This window comes from Phytophthora infestans, genomic scaffold, assembly GCF_000142945.1.
Source record: "Phytophthora infestans T30-4 supercont1.2 genomic scaffold, whole genome shotgun sequence".
Classification (NCBI taxonomy): Eukaryota; Oomycota; class Peronosporomycetes; order Peronosporales; family Peronosporaceae; genus Phytophthora; species Phytophthora infestans.
Genome location: NW_003303757.1, coordinates 493,599 through 506,521, shown reverse-complemented (window position 1 = coordinate 506,521; position 12,923 = coordinate 493,599). Strand labels below are relative to the sequence as shown.

Below are 12,923 nucleotides of genomic sequence, written 5' to 3'. Positions count from 1 at the left end.
CGGAAAGGAACAACGGCGAGGACGGGAAAACCTGGATCTGACCGTGGTTTGCCGCCACGTCTGGTAAGCCCTAGACCTGCGGAGATGGAACGGAATTACGATTGGCCAAATAGCGGCCAAAGGAGGACGAAAAGACAGCAAGAAGTGAAGCCCGGCGAGCAGTCGCTGACGTGCGTCGTGGAGGGCAACTGGCACCCGCAGCCACCAGAATTTGCAGATCCACACGGACCCTAAGGGCTCTCACTTTCGAATCGGCGGCGTCAGAAGCAACTGAAGCGAACGAACGTGCTAGGAGGAGCATACGAACTGGTGTACTCGCCACAGCAGGTGGGGACACGAAGCGAACGAACGAACGACTGTTGACGGACCCGCTGCTCGGGTCACGACAATGAACAAAGGACTGAGGTCGCCTGAAGACGCCTGCAGCGTGGACGGCGAGCCTCGACACAGAACGAACAGCAGTATCGAGGCTGGCGAGCGCGCGGACGAGTGGACAGCGGTTACGGACAGAGTGTGCGTGGTGGTTGCAACGGCGAAGTGAGCCTGGGCATCTCTGCTATCTGTTCTTGCATGGCCGCGAAGCTTTGATCATTGCCACGACTTCTCCCGTCCGTCCTGTTGTTGACAGTCTGGTTGTTGGGTCGCCTCGGTGACTCCGGGTTGCACAAGCACTCATTGTCGGAGTGATTGTTTCGCTTGCAGAACTTGCAGTGCTTGTCGTTTCCTCTATCACCCTGCTGCTGTCGTGGCTTTCCACGCGAGCGAAAGTTGCTCTCGTTTTGTCTGGGGGCCTGGCCTCCGTTTCTACCCTTCCGGGGTTGCTGTGCACCTTGCCCGGTACGCTGGCGTTGCCCTCGACCGCCGCTCCTGAGCCGTTCTTCTTCTTGTTCATTGCGGTCGATCAGTTCAAGCTGATGGATTAATTCGCGGTAATCCCAACTGCGGGACAATCGATTAACCTCGATCTGCCAGTCGACAGGTATCCCACTCTTGTACATGCATATCACGTCAGAGGTTGGGACTGCTTCGTTGTCCGTTATGTACTGGAGCATGCGCTCTAGCTTTTGGAAGCTACGGGTGTACTCTCGCACGCTTATGTTGCGCGTCTTCTTCAGCGTCGTCATTTCGTCGATGATCACTCCTCGGGCTCCGTCGGGGCAGTGAACTTTGGTCAGTCGCTGCAACGCGACTAGCGCGACATCAGGGCGTAGAAGACTCTCTTCAACCACGGTGTCGTTAAGCTGCTGCAGATCCTCGTCGAAGAGGAGGATTTGGAGGTCCCCGATGAACGACCGCTGGTCTTCTTCATCGTCTGCAGTGTACATAGTACACTCAGATATGCGGAGTAGCCACTCCAGCCATTCCTTCCAGTCTCCGTCATGGAAGGTGGGCACTTTCTTCTTTTTTTACCACGGCTCCGTTGCTCTTGACCTTCATGAAGGTAACCTATGCAGCGTCGCTGCTGGACATGATGGCTGTCGGCGTGGTAAAGTCTCGTAGGATCGCTACGTATCCATTAAAGCTAACTGCCACGAGTCCTTGCTGGTAATTTTGGAGCTGATGAATTGTTGAGATTAGATGTCTAGCTTGCATCCTATCGAAGTTCCTCTGACTCGATGGTCTTATTGCATGATATGCATATGTAGACCAGCTTCAAACAGTTGTTTGCTTGCGTGCCTCCTTATCTGGTAGCTCACACTGGACTACAGCAAGCCGGAGTCAGACGGCAGCTTGTTCAGTCAAGAAAGCAATTGTGGCCGTAGTGGCAATGCCATTAGCGGAGCTACTGACCGAGTGGAACCCGTACTCAAGTCGACGATCCGCGAAAACTTTAGCGGGTTCTCCGCTCTAAAACACCAGGTTTCGGTGGTGGAAGAATCGCTGTCGCCATCGTTTGTCGATCGTGTCATGAAAACCATGGCTTCCATGTCGAACAGTCTGAAGGGCGAAAACATCTTCAAAACCCAAGGCAGAGAAAAGAAGAGCATGAGTGTGTAGCTATACCGCAACTTTAAAGTTGCGAAGCAGTTCCGCTCGACCATTTTGTCTTTGTATGGTAAACAATACCTAAAAAAAAAAACGATTCTCCGTTTGTTAATTCGCGTGGTCCACACATTTTGCTAATCAAAAACATTTTCCCACTTGTGAGCATGGCTACTTGGTTCCAGAAGGAGATCGTGCTTACGGCGCCCAGCCGCGGCTTCCATTGTGCGCTACTTTCGCCATACATGTCCTAGACTGTGTATATGACTTTTTGCTGATCTTGAGCTCTTATTTATTGCGAAAAGTGGTGACGCGCGAGGTCGAGAAGCAGGTTTGCATCCCGCTTTTCCGCATTTTTCAAACATTTTAGCATTCTAACCGTTTACTTAACCGGTATTGGATGTCACAACTGAAGATTCCGGAGCTGTCGCGTGTGAAGGTTGGTATGGCCAATCTCTTCATCAAGCACACGTCAGCGTCGCTCAGTATCAACGAGAACTGTGACCCAGACGTGCGGTAAGTATTACCTTAAGCAATTTCGTTACTTTCTAGCGCAGTTCTGCTCACTAATTTACTTACTTTTATTGCATCAGTACCGACATGGAGGGTGCGTTCAACCGTATCGTGCCCGAGTCCTGGAACAAGTAGGTACCTCTACTGAAAATCTAGTTGTTATTCTCCTTACAGTTGTTTTATAGGGAATTCTTCCGTCACACAGACGAAGGCGACGGTGAGTGGCAACTCTTAGTTCTTTTGTTGGGGGACGAAATAATTTATTGTTTTTTGGCGTAGATGACATGCCGGGACACATTAAATCGACGCTGATCGGAGCATCTGTGAACATCCCGATCACGAACGGCAAATTCAATCTTGGAACGTGGCAAGGTAAAATAAAGGCAAACATCTCGAAATTATTTGCTAGCTGCATTTTAACGGGTGAACTATTGAACTGCTTGTTATAGGTATCTATTTGTGCGAACACCGCAATGTTGGTGGTTGGGGCTCTGGCCATCAGCGTAAAGTGGTCGTCACCATCCAAGGCTCTACGGCTTAAATCGCTGCTACTTTGAGAAAATTCAAGCTCGTACCTTGCAGCTCGATCACACCGGCTGGAACAGCTTTCGACTGATGTGTGTATTCAACGAACACGGCTTCTTTAAGTGATTTATTTTTATGTTGCTCTACCTTTGCAAAAATATGTATTGTACACTTATCTCTGTCGGCTCTTTACAGTCACTCCGGAAATTTCTGTCAAGTTCGCAAAATTGGTCGTTTGAGACCATGTAGCAAGACCAGTACTCGCCACTACGAACGTGTCTTTCGCTGCATCGAAGTGCTCGTCAAAGCAATAGATGTTATGCCACGGAGGACGGACATCTGGAATCAGCTGCAAGTTATAGCACGCACAAGCACTAAACACGGGGAGATACTTCTTCGATCGATCGATCGGGATCCTCATTCCCTGTGGCGCACCGTTACGCATAAATAGCAGGAAACCAGCTAGTAAGTCGACCACGACTCCAACTCGATCTTCCTCTTTAAATGTATCCGCATCCAAGAAATTCACTTGTGCAGGGAGTTGAGGCTTGGGTCCTCGGAACGAGCCCGTCGTGATGAACCCACCTTCACAATACATGACTGCCGGCATGTGGTCACACGCTGGTGTCGGTAGCGACAGCGTCCGTTTCAAATGCTGTGCGTCCACCCCATAGTATCGGAATCCTGCTTGTGTTTGCGTAACCTCGGTGACGCCAATGTAGCTGCCTTCGCTGAGCCCGACACATTCCCAGTAGCTCACCGCCCCAGGAGCACACACCCGGTCACCAAGCATGGAACCTCCGTTGGGTCCCCAATGTGACACATAACAGTCTCCATTCTCTACCAAGTACACGTCGCCGCCATGTCTTCTAGCGTCAAAATGTAAATCGAAATCGTCTATCACACGAGATATCAGTCAGATGAAAAATACAAAAAGAGCGTAATAAATACTTACACGATGCAACTGCCTGCAATTGCCTCAGTAGTGGCAACATGACTGCAAATTGCAGAGTGTCCGAGTGCGACGATGCGGTCGAGATTTTCACGTTAGGCAACAGTGCGCGAGTGCGACTTGTTAGCCAGAACCAAACGGCGGCGCAGCCCTCACGGCCAACAGCTTTTTGGGTACACACAAGGGTGGCTACCTCGCGAGCATCCAGTAACTCGAGCAGCGGAGCCAGCGCCGCCAACGTGAAGGTTGTGGGCTCAAAGCGGGATGCACGAAGCTGCCTGACAGACGGCATCTCTTCAAATAATACTGTTGTGAATTACTTCGTACAAGGCGATTTTGTACAGCTATGATTGGCTGCAAATATTTCTGAAATATTTAATTCGTGGATAATTATTTTAAAAGATTTCTTAACACTTTTCAAAATGCACGACGCTCAGCTCTTGGCATTGGCGCCGCTGGGCCTACTGCTCGGCGTACCGTTGGGGATACTGAAAGAGAAGCTACGGAAACATTCCCTCAAGCGTTGGCTACTTGCGCTTGCTCCGTTTGCCCTCGCACCATTGGTACGAAAAACGTGTAAAAGCAAACTTGGCAAATGGTCGACTTTGCTGACATGGTCTTTAATGGAATACTGCAAATAGTTATCGGTTCGTGTTGGCGCTGTATTGGCGGGAAGTTACTTCGTTGGACGGGTGTTAGGCGCGTCGCTGGTCGGAGTGGGGCTCACGGGAGGCATTGCCACAGGAAAATCTACGGTGTCGAAAGCTTTTAGTGAGGCAGGAGCTGTGATCGTGGACGCCGATGTCGTGGCTAGAGAGGTGGTTATGCCTGGACGCGGTGCCTACAATGAAATCGTTCGCTATTTCGGGACCGGGGTGCTCAATGAAGACGACGCAACCATCAACCGCGCGAAGTTGGGAGCAATCATTTTTAGTGACCCTGCGCAACGGAAAAAACTCAATTCTGCTACGCACAAGTACATAATCTGGGAGATGTTCAAGCAGCTCGTGTATCAACGTTTGGTGTGCCGCAAGCGATTGGTGATAATCGACGCGCCGCTGCTGTTCGAGACCAAATTGCTCGAGGATTTCTGCTACCCCACAATTGTAGTGGCATGCTCGGAGAAGAACGAGCTCGTGCGACTCATGAAACGCGACGATATTAAACGAGAAGACGCTGAAAAGCGCATCAAGTCGCAGATGAGTCTTCATGTCCGTGGGTTCTTCTACGACGAGAGGATTAAAAGAGCTGGAATTAATTTTTGTGTTTTTTTTATTTCTTTTTAACAGGAAAAAGTGTTGAAGGCGCACCTAGTGATTCAGAACGATGGTTCCTTAGATGATCTGCTGATCCGAACGCGAGAAACTCTTGAGCGTACTGCCTATTTGGTCGGAGGCTCACACGAAATTCGTGGCGAACTGCAATTTTCCTAAGAACAAATCAATGAAATGGTCCAATCCAAAATTTCGTCCCAATTTCGCCACAATTCATTGCACTGCAATTATTCACCCGAGAACATGCCACGCAAAGGTGTGTCGCTCCAGGAGAAGCGCGAGCGTATCCTGCGCATCTACCACGAGTCCAAGGAAGTGTTCAATCTCAAGGAGGTGGAGAAGCTGGGCTCCAAGGCTGGTGTTGGTACGGACTTCGTAACCAGGAACATGCTCGAATAACATTAACAATTATTGAACAAACGAAATAATCAATGATTAATTGTCCGACAGTGCTGCAAACAGTCAAAGATGTGAATCAAGCGCTGGTGGACGACGCCTTGGTGGACTGTGACAAGGTGCTGTCCTCAACTGCAAACGTGTTGAGCTCTCAGCTGACCAAAAGTTGTGATATATGCAGATTGGATCGGGCAATTACTTTTGGTCGTTCCCGTCGAAGCTGTCGCAATCGAGAAAGCGCAAGCTCAGCGAACTGGAGCAACGTCGACAAACTGTGCAGGAGAAATTGGCCAAAGTGAAGCGAAACATCGAAGAACAGAAGTTGTTGCGCTCGGAATCGGTGCGGACAATTTTTTTTCACTCGACACTTCTAGGTGGTGTAGCTCCATCTAATCTGTTGTGGGCAGGACGAGCGTTTGCAAAAGTTACGTCGCTTAGAAGAGCAGAAAACCAAGGTGACAGCACTGCGCACCAAAGTGCAGCACCTGGCAGAGAACGACCCCGCGATTCTGCAAGAACTGGAAGGAAAAGTCCGCGTGGCGAAGGAAGGTTCCGACCGATGGACAGGTTCGTCTTTGCCTCCTCGAGTTTGGGGGATTGGTAGAGTGCGTGTTCATTGACGCTGCTTGCTGTACTGGAACAGACAACGTGTACACGCTCAAGTCATGGGTGGTGAAGAAGCGTGGTGTCGAGGGCAAAGAGGTACCGATGCAAGAGCTATTGGCAATGACAAAGGTATCGCGCTAACACTGTCTGCATTGTGGTAGGTGGACAAGTGGTTGGGGATCAAGGACGATTTCGACTACGTTGAGTAAACAAGTGATGGTAACGAAGGAATGAAAAAGAATACCATTATCGCCCTCGACTTACTTAAATCGCTATTGAAACCAAAATGTTATTGTATGATGCATTTACCAGTTGAAAACCTCCTTGTGGAAGTCAAAGTTGCAGTTGCGAGCGAGTGCCTGGGCCTCGACCGTCATGGTCGGGGGTCCGCACGCCACCACCGTCACCTTCCTGCCGTTAAAGCGACTTGAATTGATCAGTTCATCCATAATAGGCTTGCCACCGCGGTACGACAACGTCTCGCCGTTCGTACGGGTAACCACGCCATCCGTGCGAGCGTTCGACACATGGAACATCCAGTTAATGTTAACTGGAGACGGCGCGTTGTTGCCCAGGATGGCCATGTTGGGGTCCTGGATGCTGGCACGGGCAGCGTAGTCGAGCTGAGCGTGGGTGGGCAGGAACTGCTCCATCATCAAGATATCTTCAGGCTCGCGTACGGACCACAAGACGTACCAGTCCGAAGCCTTGGGAGCTTTATCCGAATCGTTCGTCGCAGACGGGAACAAGCGCGACTGGTTGATAAGACTCATCATCGGCGTGATACCAACTCCACCAGCAACCAGCACAACAGCGTCGTAGCGATCCACATTGAGCGACATCTTACCAAACGGGCCACACAGATTAGCGGTGAATTCGTACTGCGTACCAGCCTTCTCCAGTAGTTTACGTGTGAAGGAGCCATTGCCCATAGCCTTGATAGTGAAGCCCAGCGACTTGCCATCGGGAGTCACAACAGACGAGAACGGATGCCACTGAGTGGCCGAAACAGCCGGGAGACGTACGAAGAAGTACGAGCCAGGGTTCACGTTCATGGCCATCTTGCCAGTCTTCGGGGTGGATTCCAGGACGAGTGTAGTGGAGTTCGAGCCGGAGTGTACAGTCGCAGACGCCTTGTAAGAACCAGTGAAGGCACTCGACCAACGGTACAGCAGACCAAGAGCGTACAGTCCAAGAGGAACGCAAAGAGCGAGGCCGATGAACTTGGGGGCGTGGAGAATAGTGAAAACGAAGCCCACAATCGACAGCACGCGGTGCGTGAAGTAGAAAACCTCGAAGAACATGCGACGGATGTACTCGATAGACAGGAACATCATCGCGATGAAGCAAATGAACGCCACGAAGCCAGGCAGAGGCGTCACTTCACCGTATTTCTCGTTCAGAGTGAGGTCCACGACGTCACTGGCCTGCACGACGTGGACGATCACTGCGATGTTCATAATGACGCCCAGCCAGCGGTGAAACTTGACAATGCGCTCAAACGAGCTCCCAAAGAGAATAGACCACACAGGCAGGCGGGCCACAGGGAGGATGAGGAACATGAGAATCAGCAGACTCACTTGGCCAGAGACAACGTATTTCTCCTCGTCGCTTAGTAGAGAGATGAGCACAACCACGGCCGCCACGAAAATGAGCATAACCAGCAGCTCACCGAGGTGCAGGTCGGCCAAAGTCTGCATGAACATAGTGTGGGGCATGGCCACAGGCGAGTTGGTCGTCATCTTGACCGGAGGCGGGGCCACAGTGCGGTGCAGCAGGAGCCTACCAACAGGCGACGACTTGAGCGCCGCAGTGAGCAACAGGCCACACACGGCCATTGAACCGAAGGCGATGCCACCGACAATACCGGGGCAGTTCTTATCGTCGCACCAAGGCGTGGACGCACTGGAGCTGACGATCGTGCTGGCGCCGGCATTGGAGCCTGTGGCCGTAGCTGCGGCCGCGATGTTGAAGGAGGCAGCGCCGTTCGTACCGCGTCTGTGCGTGGAAATAGGCCACGAGGTACCGTAGGCCCAAATAAAGTCGGTGGAGCCTGTGGCAGAGATGGCTACATCCGAACTTGAAGCGGCAGCAAGTGTGCGCTGGAAGCTGAAGCTCATGCTGGTGGTGCTACCCGAGCCCACCACGAAGGAGGACAGATCGGAGTCCTCCGTCACATCACTGTTGACGTAGCCGCCCAGCACGTAGGACGTGGGGGTGCCGCTGTCCTTGAAGAACATCATGACGTTGGAGGCCGGACTGCTCACCATGTTGGAGTCACGCGATGGCCCGACACCAAACCACGTGGCCGTGCTGGCCACGGACGCGTCAAGCTGATATTCGATGCAGACTTCGTCTCCCTGCACCAGGGCGCGCACGAAGATGGGACTGTCACCAAGCTGCGTGCCGGAGAGCGCCTGGAACGCGTCGCTGGAGCAGATGCTGGAGTTGGAGACGGCGGCGCTAACCATGGTGCTCGTGGCCGTTAAAGCGGTAGCCAACAGCGGCAAGAATGAACGGGTCATGACTGAGATGCGAAGGATTCGACCAACTCGATAATTGCTACACCGGGAGATTCCTAGTCGATGGATGGACAAGAAAGACTGAGAACCTCAGTCGGAGATTGAACTGTTGGGGCCGCAGCAAAAGGAAAAGTGAACAGAGTAGAGGAAACGGATTGGAGACCGACCACCTGCTTTTGCTTCCGTCGATTGAGAGTTTCGACCGTAATCCGGTGGTACAGCGATCAGTTCCGTAAAACAAATGTGAGGACTGTAACTGCATTACTATGTCTAGTATATATATTTATACAGGTTTAAGAAACTGTGATCTGCGTTTATAAATAGTAGACTTTGTATCGGCTTAGGAGGGGTATCGGATTGTTTTTCTTTGGTCTTCCAGTCGTCACGACACTTTTGAGGTGTCCGCATTTACATTTCGCCGACAAATCTGGGCAAGCACCTCCATATTTACTTTGGTATTACTCCGTGGGCGAGCCCGTTGGACACGTTAGCATTTGATGTTCGAACACACATACCGGTAGAAGCCAGCACCCTGGCGTTGTCACCAGCTCACTTGCCTCAGTCCATGTCAAACCGCAACGTTTGTGAACTCATGTCATCACGTGGCAGCAAATTGCAGGTGCTGCCAGCAATGCTGCCGCAGCATTTCGCAGCGAACATAGAGTCGTGGTTTGGCTGTATGTTCTCGTCGAGTTGCCGTGGGGTGTTTAGTACAGTTTTGCTGTTAACAGTGATTACAGCAAAATTGTAAAGTTCAGAAGCGGCCGATCGGCGGTACGTACTGGCGGCGTGTTTGACACTGCGCTGGAGTGGACACACCGATCACCGGTGACCAGTGTACTGTACGCCTGTGAACGGTCTTCACGTCTGATCGAATCACCACCATAACGACTGGTGATCCGAGTTGGCGCTAAAAGTTAGTAACTCCTTCGCCCCTTTGCTGCTTCTTGCTGTTCGAACACTTCGAAGCAAACACTTGGTGCAGACAACTTTCTCGGACGGAAAGGGTCATTGGTTATTTTTTATAATGACGTTAAAACATGTATGTACCTGTATGTCACATACTTTGTGTCCGCTCGGCAGCGTTGGACACTCATGGACTCGGTACTTTTGGTGGTACACCCAGTTAAGCGCTATACAGGCATTACTGGACCTACCGGTAAAGTACATGTATTGCCGGTATTAAAAATCTTGAATTCCCGCTCTCGTTGTGTCGAAAGGTGAACATTGCTGCCGCGGCGCGCCACACGATCTCAAATCTCTCGGACATGTGTCGCCTGTCGGCGCTGTCGCAGTTCGCCTGGATTCGTAAGCCAAATTGTTCGTTTACGAAAACAAAAAGAAAATGCCAAACTCTCTTGCTCAGTTCTCATCAGGAGGTCATTTTTTAGTCGACGTCGTGAGACCAGTCGCTCGCATCACTACTGTCGTTCCAGCTTGGTTGTTTTTGTATTGGAGTACTTCATCATATTTTCCAGCAAGCATTATCCATTCTGATTCTTGTTCATTACCGGTATGACTGTATCTCGACTGGAAAATGAGCTTCTCTTGATGCAGGTGCCTTGTCCGCTGTTGACGTGGCAGTGCCACTTGACCACGTCGTATCAGTTTTCATCGACTTGCAACGCTTAGTTGAATACATACATGTTTTAGTTTTAATACATGTTGTAAATAATTATACAAGCAAGACTGTACCCTGCGTTGTGTTCGAAATATAAGCTTAGTTGACATCACGGTTTCAGTTCACTTTTTCCGAGTTGGTTTTAATAAAGCCAATGCATTACAGTACCAGTATGCACAACGCACCTACTGTGGCAACATGAACAAATATTAATACTTGTACCGTACCTGTACCTCTGAGTCCAGGAAGCCAAAACCACGGTTGTTGACGGCACCAATTGAGATTTCACGGTATCTCATACAAGGTACAGTACATGTACATGCATTGAACCGTATGTCAACTGAGAATCCACTCGACTTTTACATACGAGCCGATGGCAGCGTGACTCATCAGTTGCGTGGAGCTCTGCGCATCTCGTAGATTGCCAAGGTGGCCATGGTTGCGAGAACACACAAGGTTGCAGCAGCTACAGGGATGGCTAGACTTGAAGCCGCAGTCGACAGGAAGCTGGGTTTCACTTTTTCTTTATCCTGCAAAAGCTCATGGGCGTGTTCTTGCTTCGTTTTATCAGCAGACGCTTGACGACGGCGAGTCGATGCAGTCTTTATGCCTCTGAACCGCTTGCTGCCACCTCGGCGCACGGTGGAGCGAGAAGACGGTGGAGGAGACCGCGATTCGTTGCTGGTCGTGTCTTGCCAGTGACTTTCGTGCTGCTGGCGCTTGCTCCTAAAGCTACCGTTTGTAGACGATGAACTGCGCTGCTTAGTCCGCAGCTTCGACTTCCGCGACGCGGATCTGGTACTGGAGCTTGCTTGGCTTATTGCGCTGTGTGTTGGAGAGGTTGGACCCGAAAGAAGAGACCGCTGCGAGTGCCGGTGGCCACTTGGGACCCGCTCGATTGACCTGGTCGCGTGTTCCGCTTTGCTTGGCGGTGGAATGCCTTCACTACTAGAAGGAATCATTGGAACCGGTATCAATGGACCCGCGCCTCCCGACACTGGAGGAGATGCCATGCTTCGAGCTCGCTGGGTCTTCCGGTGCTCTTGGTGACAGGGGTATCGAGGAGGCGATGGGATAGACCAGTCACCTCCTTCAGCCTCAACATAATCACCGACCTGATCTTCCTCTTCAAGCACGCTTGGTACGGACGATGAAGTCCGGGATCGAAGGGCAAACGAATCCAAGTTTGGATCCTGTTCCCATGGTATCCCAGCAGCATCGTCGTGTAGCATCTGGTTCTCATCACTGAAACTGCTTACATCGCCATCGCTCGAGAACCTTTCGTCTTCTTCCTCAGCCTCCTCCGACTCGGGTGGCCAGGTCTTCGCTCGAATATCTTCACCCAGTCTCGCGTCAATTTGAAGTTCCTGCTTTGTCAAGATAAACTGCAAACACACACACCAGAAGACAGCACAATTCAGTCAGCATCGCTATCTTATCATGGAGAGGAGGGTCGATACCTCAATGTCGCTGAAGAGGATTTCGCGGTAGAGTACCATAACCTGCAAAAGGTTAATCGCTACAGTGTCTTGTCTTTCGCTTTTTCGGGCAGTCTTAGCGACGTCATACAGTAATGTGGTTAATACATACAATTGTCGAATATCCTATCTGATACTCACCATGCTTTCGAACTCGGACGACTCACTGAAGACGTGGTGGTGTTTATCCGCGATCGTTTTGAGGAGTGGCTGTGCCTCGCCACTGACTAGAGCAACGAGGTCCCACAACGCGAACAAGCGCAGCAGACAGTGCCGCACCTCACGCTCAAGGAGATCCAAGATCTCACGAATTGCCACCAACGTCGTGAGTGCCGGCGGAACAGCCAGACTCTGACGTAGCAACATCTTTCTCTGTCGCGTGTAGAGCGCTAGAGGCACCAACGGACCCATGAGATTGCGAAAGCTTACTTCAAGTAGCTCGTTGAGAATGCCTAGTTGATCAGCAGTGGAATTCGAATCGATACTCGACGTAAGGAGGGCTTGCGGACTCAAGACTTCGATATCTTCAGGTACATTGTTGTCATTGGAGGCTGAAGAAAAGCCCTGCCACTCCCCACGCTCCTTTTGCACACTTTCAAGCAGCGAGACGTACAGAATCTTGGCTTGGCGAGTTACTGAGCTGTTTCGAGCCGTCTCGTCGTAGTGACCACAGCGGTTGATCAATGCGAAGAGTACTGAAGCCACAGTGCCCACCGCTTGTGCACAGGACCCGAGCACGGCGCTGCGCTGCATCTGTTGCATCTGCTGCTTCTGTCTCTCACTCGGCCGTAACTGCGGGTCCAGTTCTGGTGACTTCTCCTTAAGGTCAGCTTGAAGCTCGACTGAACCGGAGGAAGGCGGTGACTGCGACGGCCGCCGGAAATAATTGCGGATCCCATAGCCCGCTGATGTCGAAGACGCAGCCATTAAAGAGCGGAGGGCGTGTGGGGGAACCAACTCAGCAACACCCCTGGCTAGCTCACACTGGTCTTCTTTCAACTAAGATTGCAGGAGCCGCGATCTTCCTCTCGAAGAAAAATAGAAAAGAGCGTT

General features: G+C 51.2%; 7 protein-coding genes across 7 annotated transcripts; 3 read left to right on the top strand and 4 right to left on the bottom strand.

The window, feature by feature from the left end:
* Positions 1-252: 252 nt before the first annotated feature.
* On the bottom strand, positions 253-1,488 carry PITG_01238 (uncharacterized protein; the record flags this gene model as incomplete). Its single annotated transcript, XM_002907865.1, has 1 exon — positions 253-1,488. The coding sequence occupies one exon, from the start codon at positions 1,323-1,325 to the stop codon at positions 501-503; it is 825 nt and encodes a 274-aa protein (XP_002907911.1).
* Positions 1,489-2,150: 662 nt separating this feature from the next.
* Positions 2,151-3,176, top strand: PITG_01237 (uncharacterized protein; the record flags this gene model as incomplete). The annotated part of the gene is made up of 7 exons (XM_002907864.1): positions 2,151-2,208; positions 2,289-2,314; positions 2,399-2,499; positions 2,577-2,627; positions 2,682-2,713; positions 2,776-2,868; positions 2,946-3,176. 7 exons carry the CDS (start codon positions 2,151-2,153, stop codon positions 3,035-3,037), a joined length of 453 nt encoding a protein of 150 aa, XP_002907910.1.
* Positions 3,177-3,338: 162 nt separating this feature from the next.
* PITG_01236 (uncharacterized protein) lies at positions 3,339-4,265 on the bottom strand (the record flags this gene model as incomplete). The annotated part of the gene is made up of 3 exons (XM_002907863.1): positions 3,339-3,360; positions 3,414-3,918; positions 3,977-4,265. The coding sequence occupies 3 exons, from the start codon at positions 4,263-4,265 to the stop codon at positions 3,339-3,341; spliced, it is 816 nt and encodes a 271-aa protein (XP_002907909.1).
* A 130-nt stretch (positions 4,266-4,395) lies between these two features.
* Positions 4,396-5,406, top strand: PITG_01235 (uncharacterized protein; the record flags this gene model as incomplete). Its single annotated transcript, XM_002907862.1, has 3 exons — positions 4,396-4,536; positions 4,615-5,184; positions 5,263-5,406. The coding sequence occupies 3 exons, from the start codon at positions 4,396-4,398 to the stop codon at positions 5,404-5,406; spliced, it is 855 nt and encodes a 284-aa protein (XP_002907908.1).
* Positions 5,407-5,490: 84 nt separating this feature from the next.
* On the top strand, positions 5,491-6,458 carry PITG_01234 (meiotic nuclear division protein, putative; the record flags this gene model as incomplete). Its single annotated transcript, XM_002907861.1, has 6 exons — positions 5,491-5,611; positions 5,698-5,762; positions 5,825-5,983; positions 6,051-6,210; positions 6,287-6,345; positions 6,411-6,458. 6 exons carry the CDS (start codon positions 5,491-5,493, stop codon positions 6,456-6,458), a joined length of 612 nt encoding a protein of 203 aa, XP_002907907.1.
* A 96-nt stretch (positions 6,459-6,554) lies between these two features.
* On the bottom strand, positions 6,555-8,889 carry PITG_01233 (uncharacterized protein; the record flags this gene model as incomplete). Its single annotated transcript, XM_002907860.1, has 1 exon — positions 6,555-8,889. The coding sequence occupies one exon, from the start codon at positions 8,718-8,720 to the stop codon at positions 6,555-6,557; it is 2,166 nt and encodes a 721-aa protein (XP_002907906.1).
* A 1,639-nt stretch (positions 8,890-10,528) lies between these two features.
* On the bottom strand, positions 10,529-12,896 carry PITG_01232 (uncharacterized protein; the record flags this gene model as incomplete). Its single annotated transcript, XM_002907859.1, has 2 exons — positions 10,529-11,777; positions 12,012-12,896. 2 exons carry the CDS (start codon positions 12,795-12,797, stop codon positions 10,782-10,784), a joined length of 1,782 nt encoding a protein of 593 aa, XP_002907905.1.
* Positions 12,897-12,923: the final 27 nt, after the last annotated feature.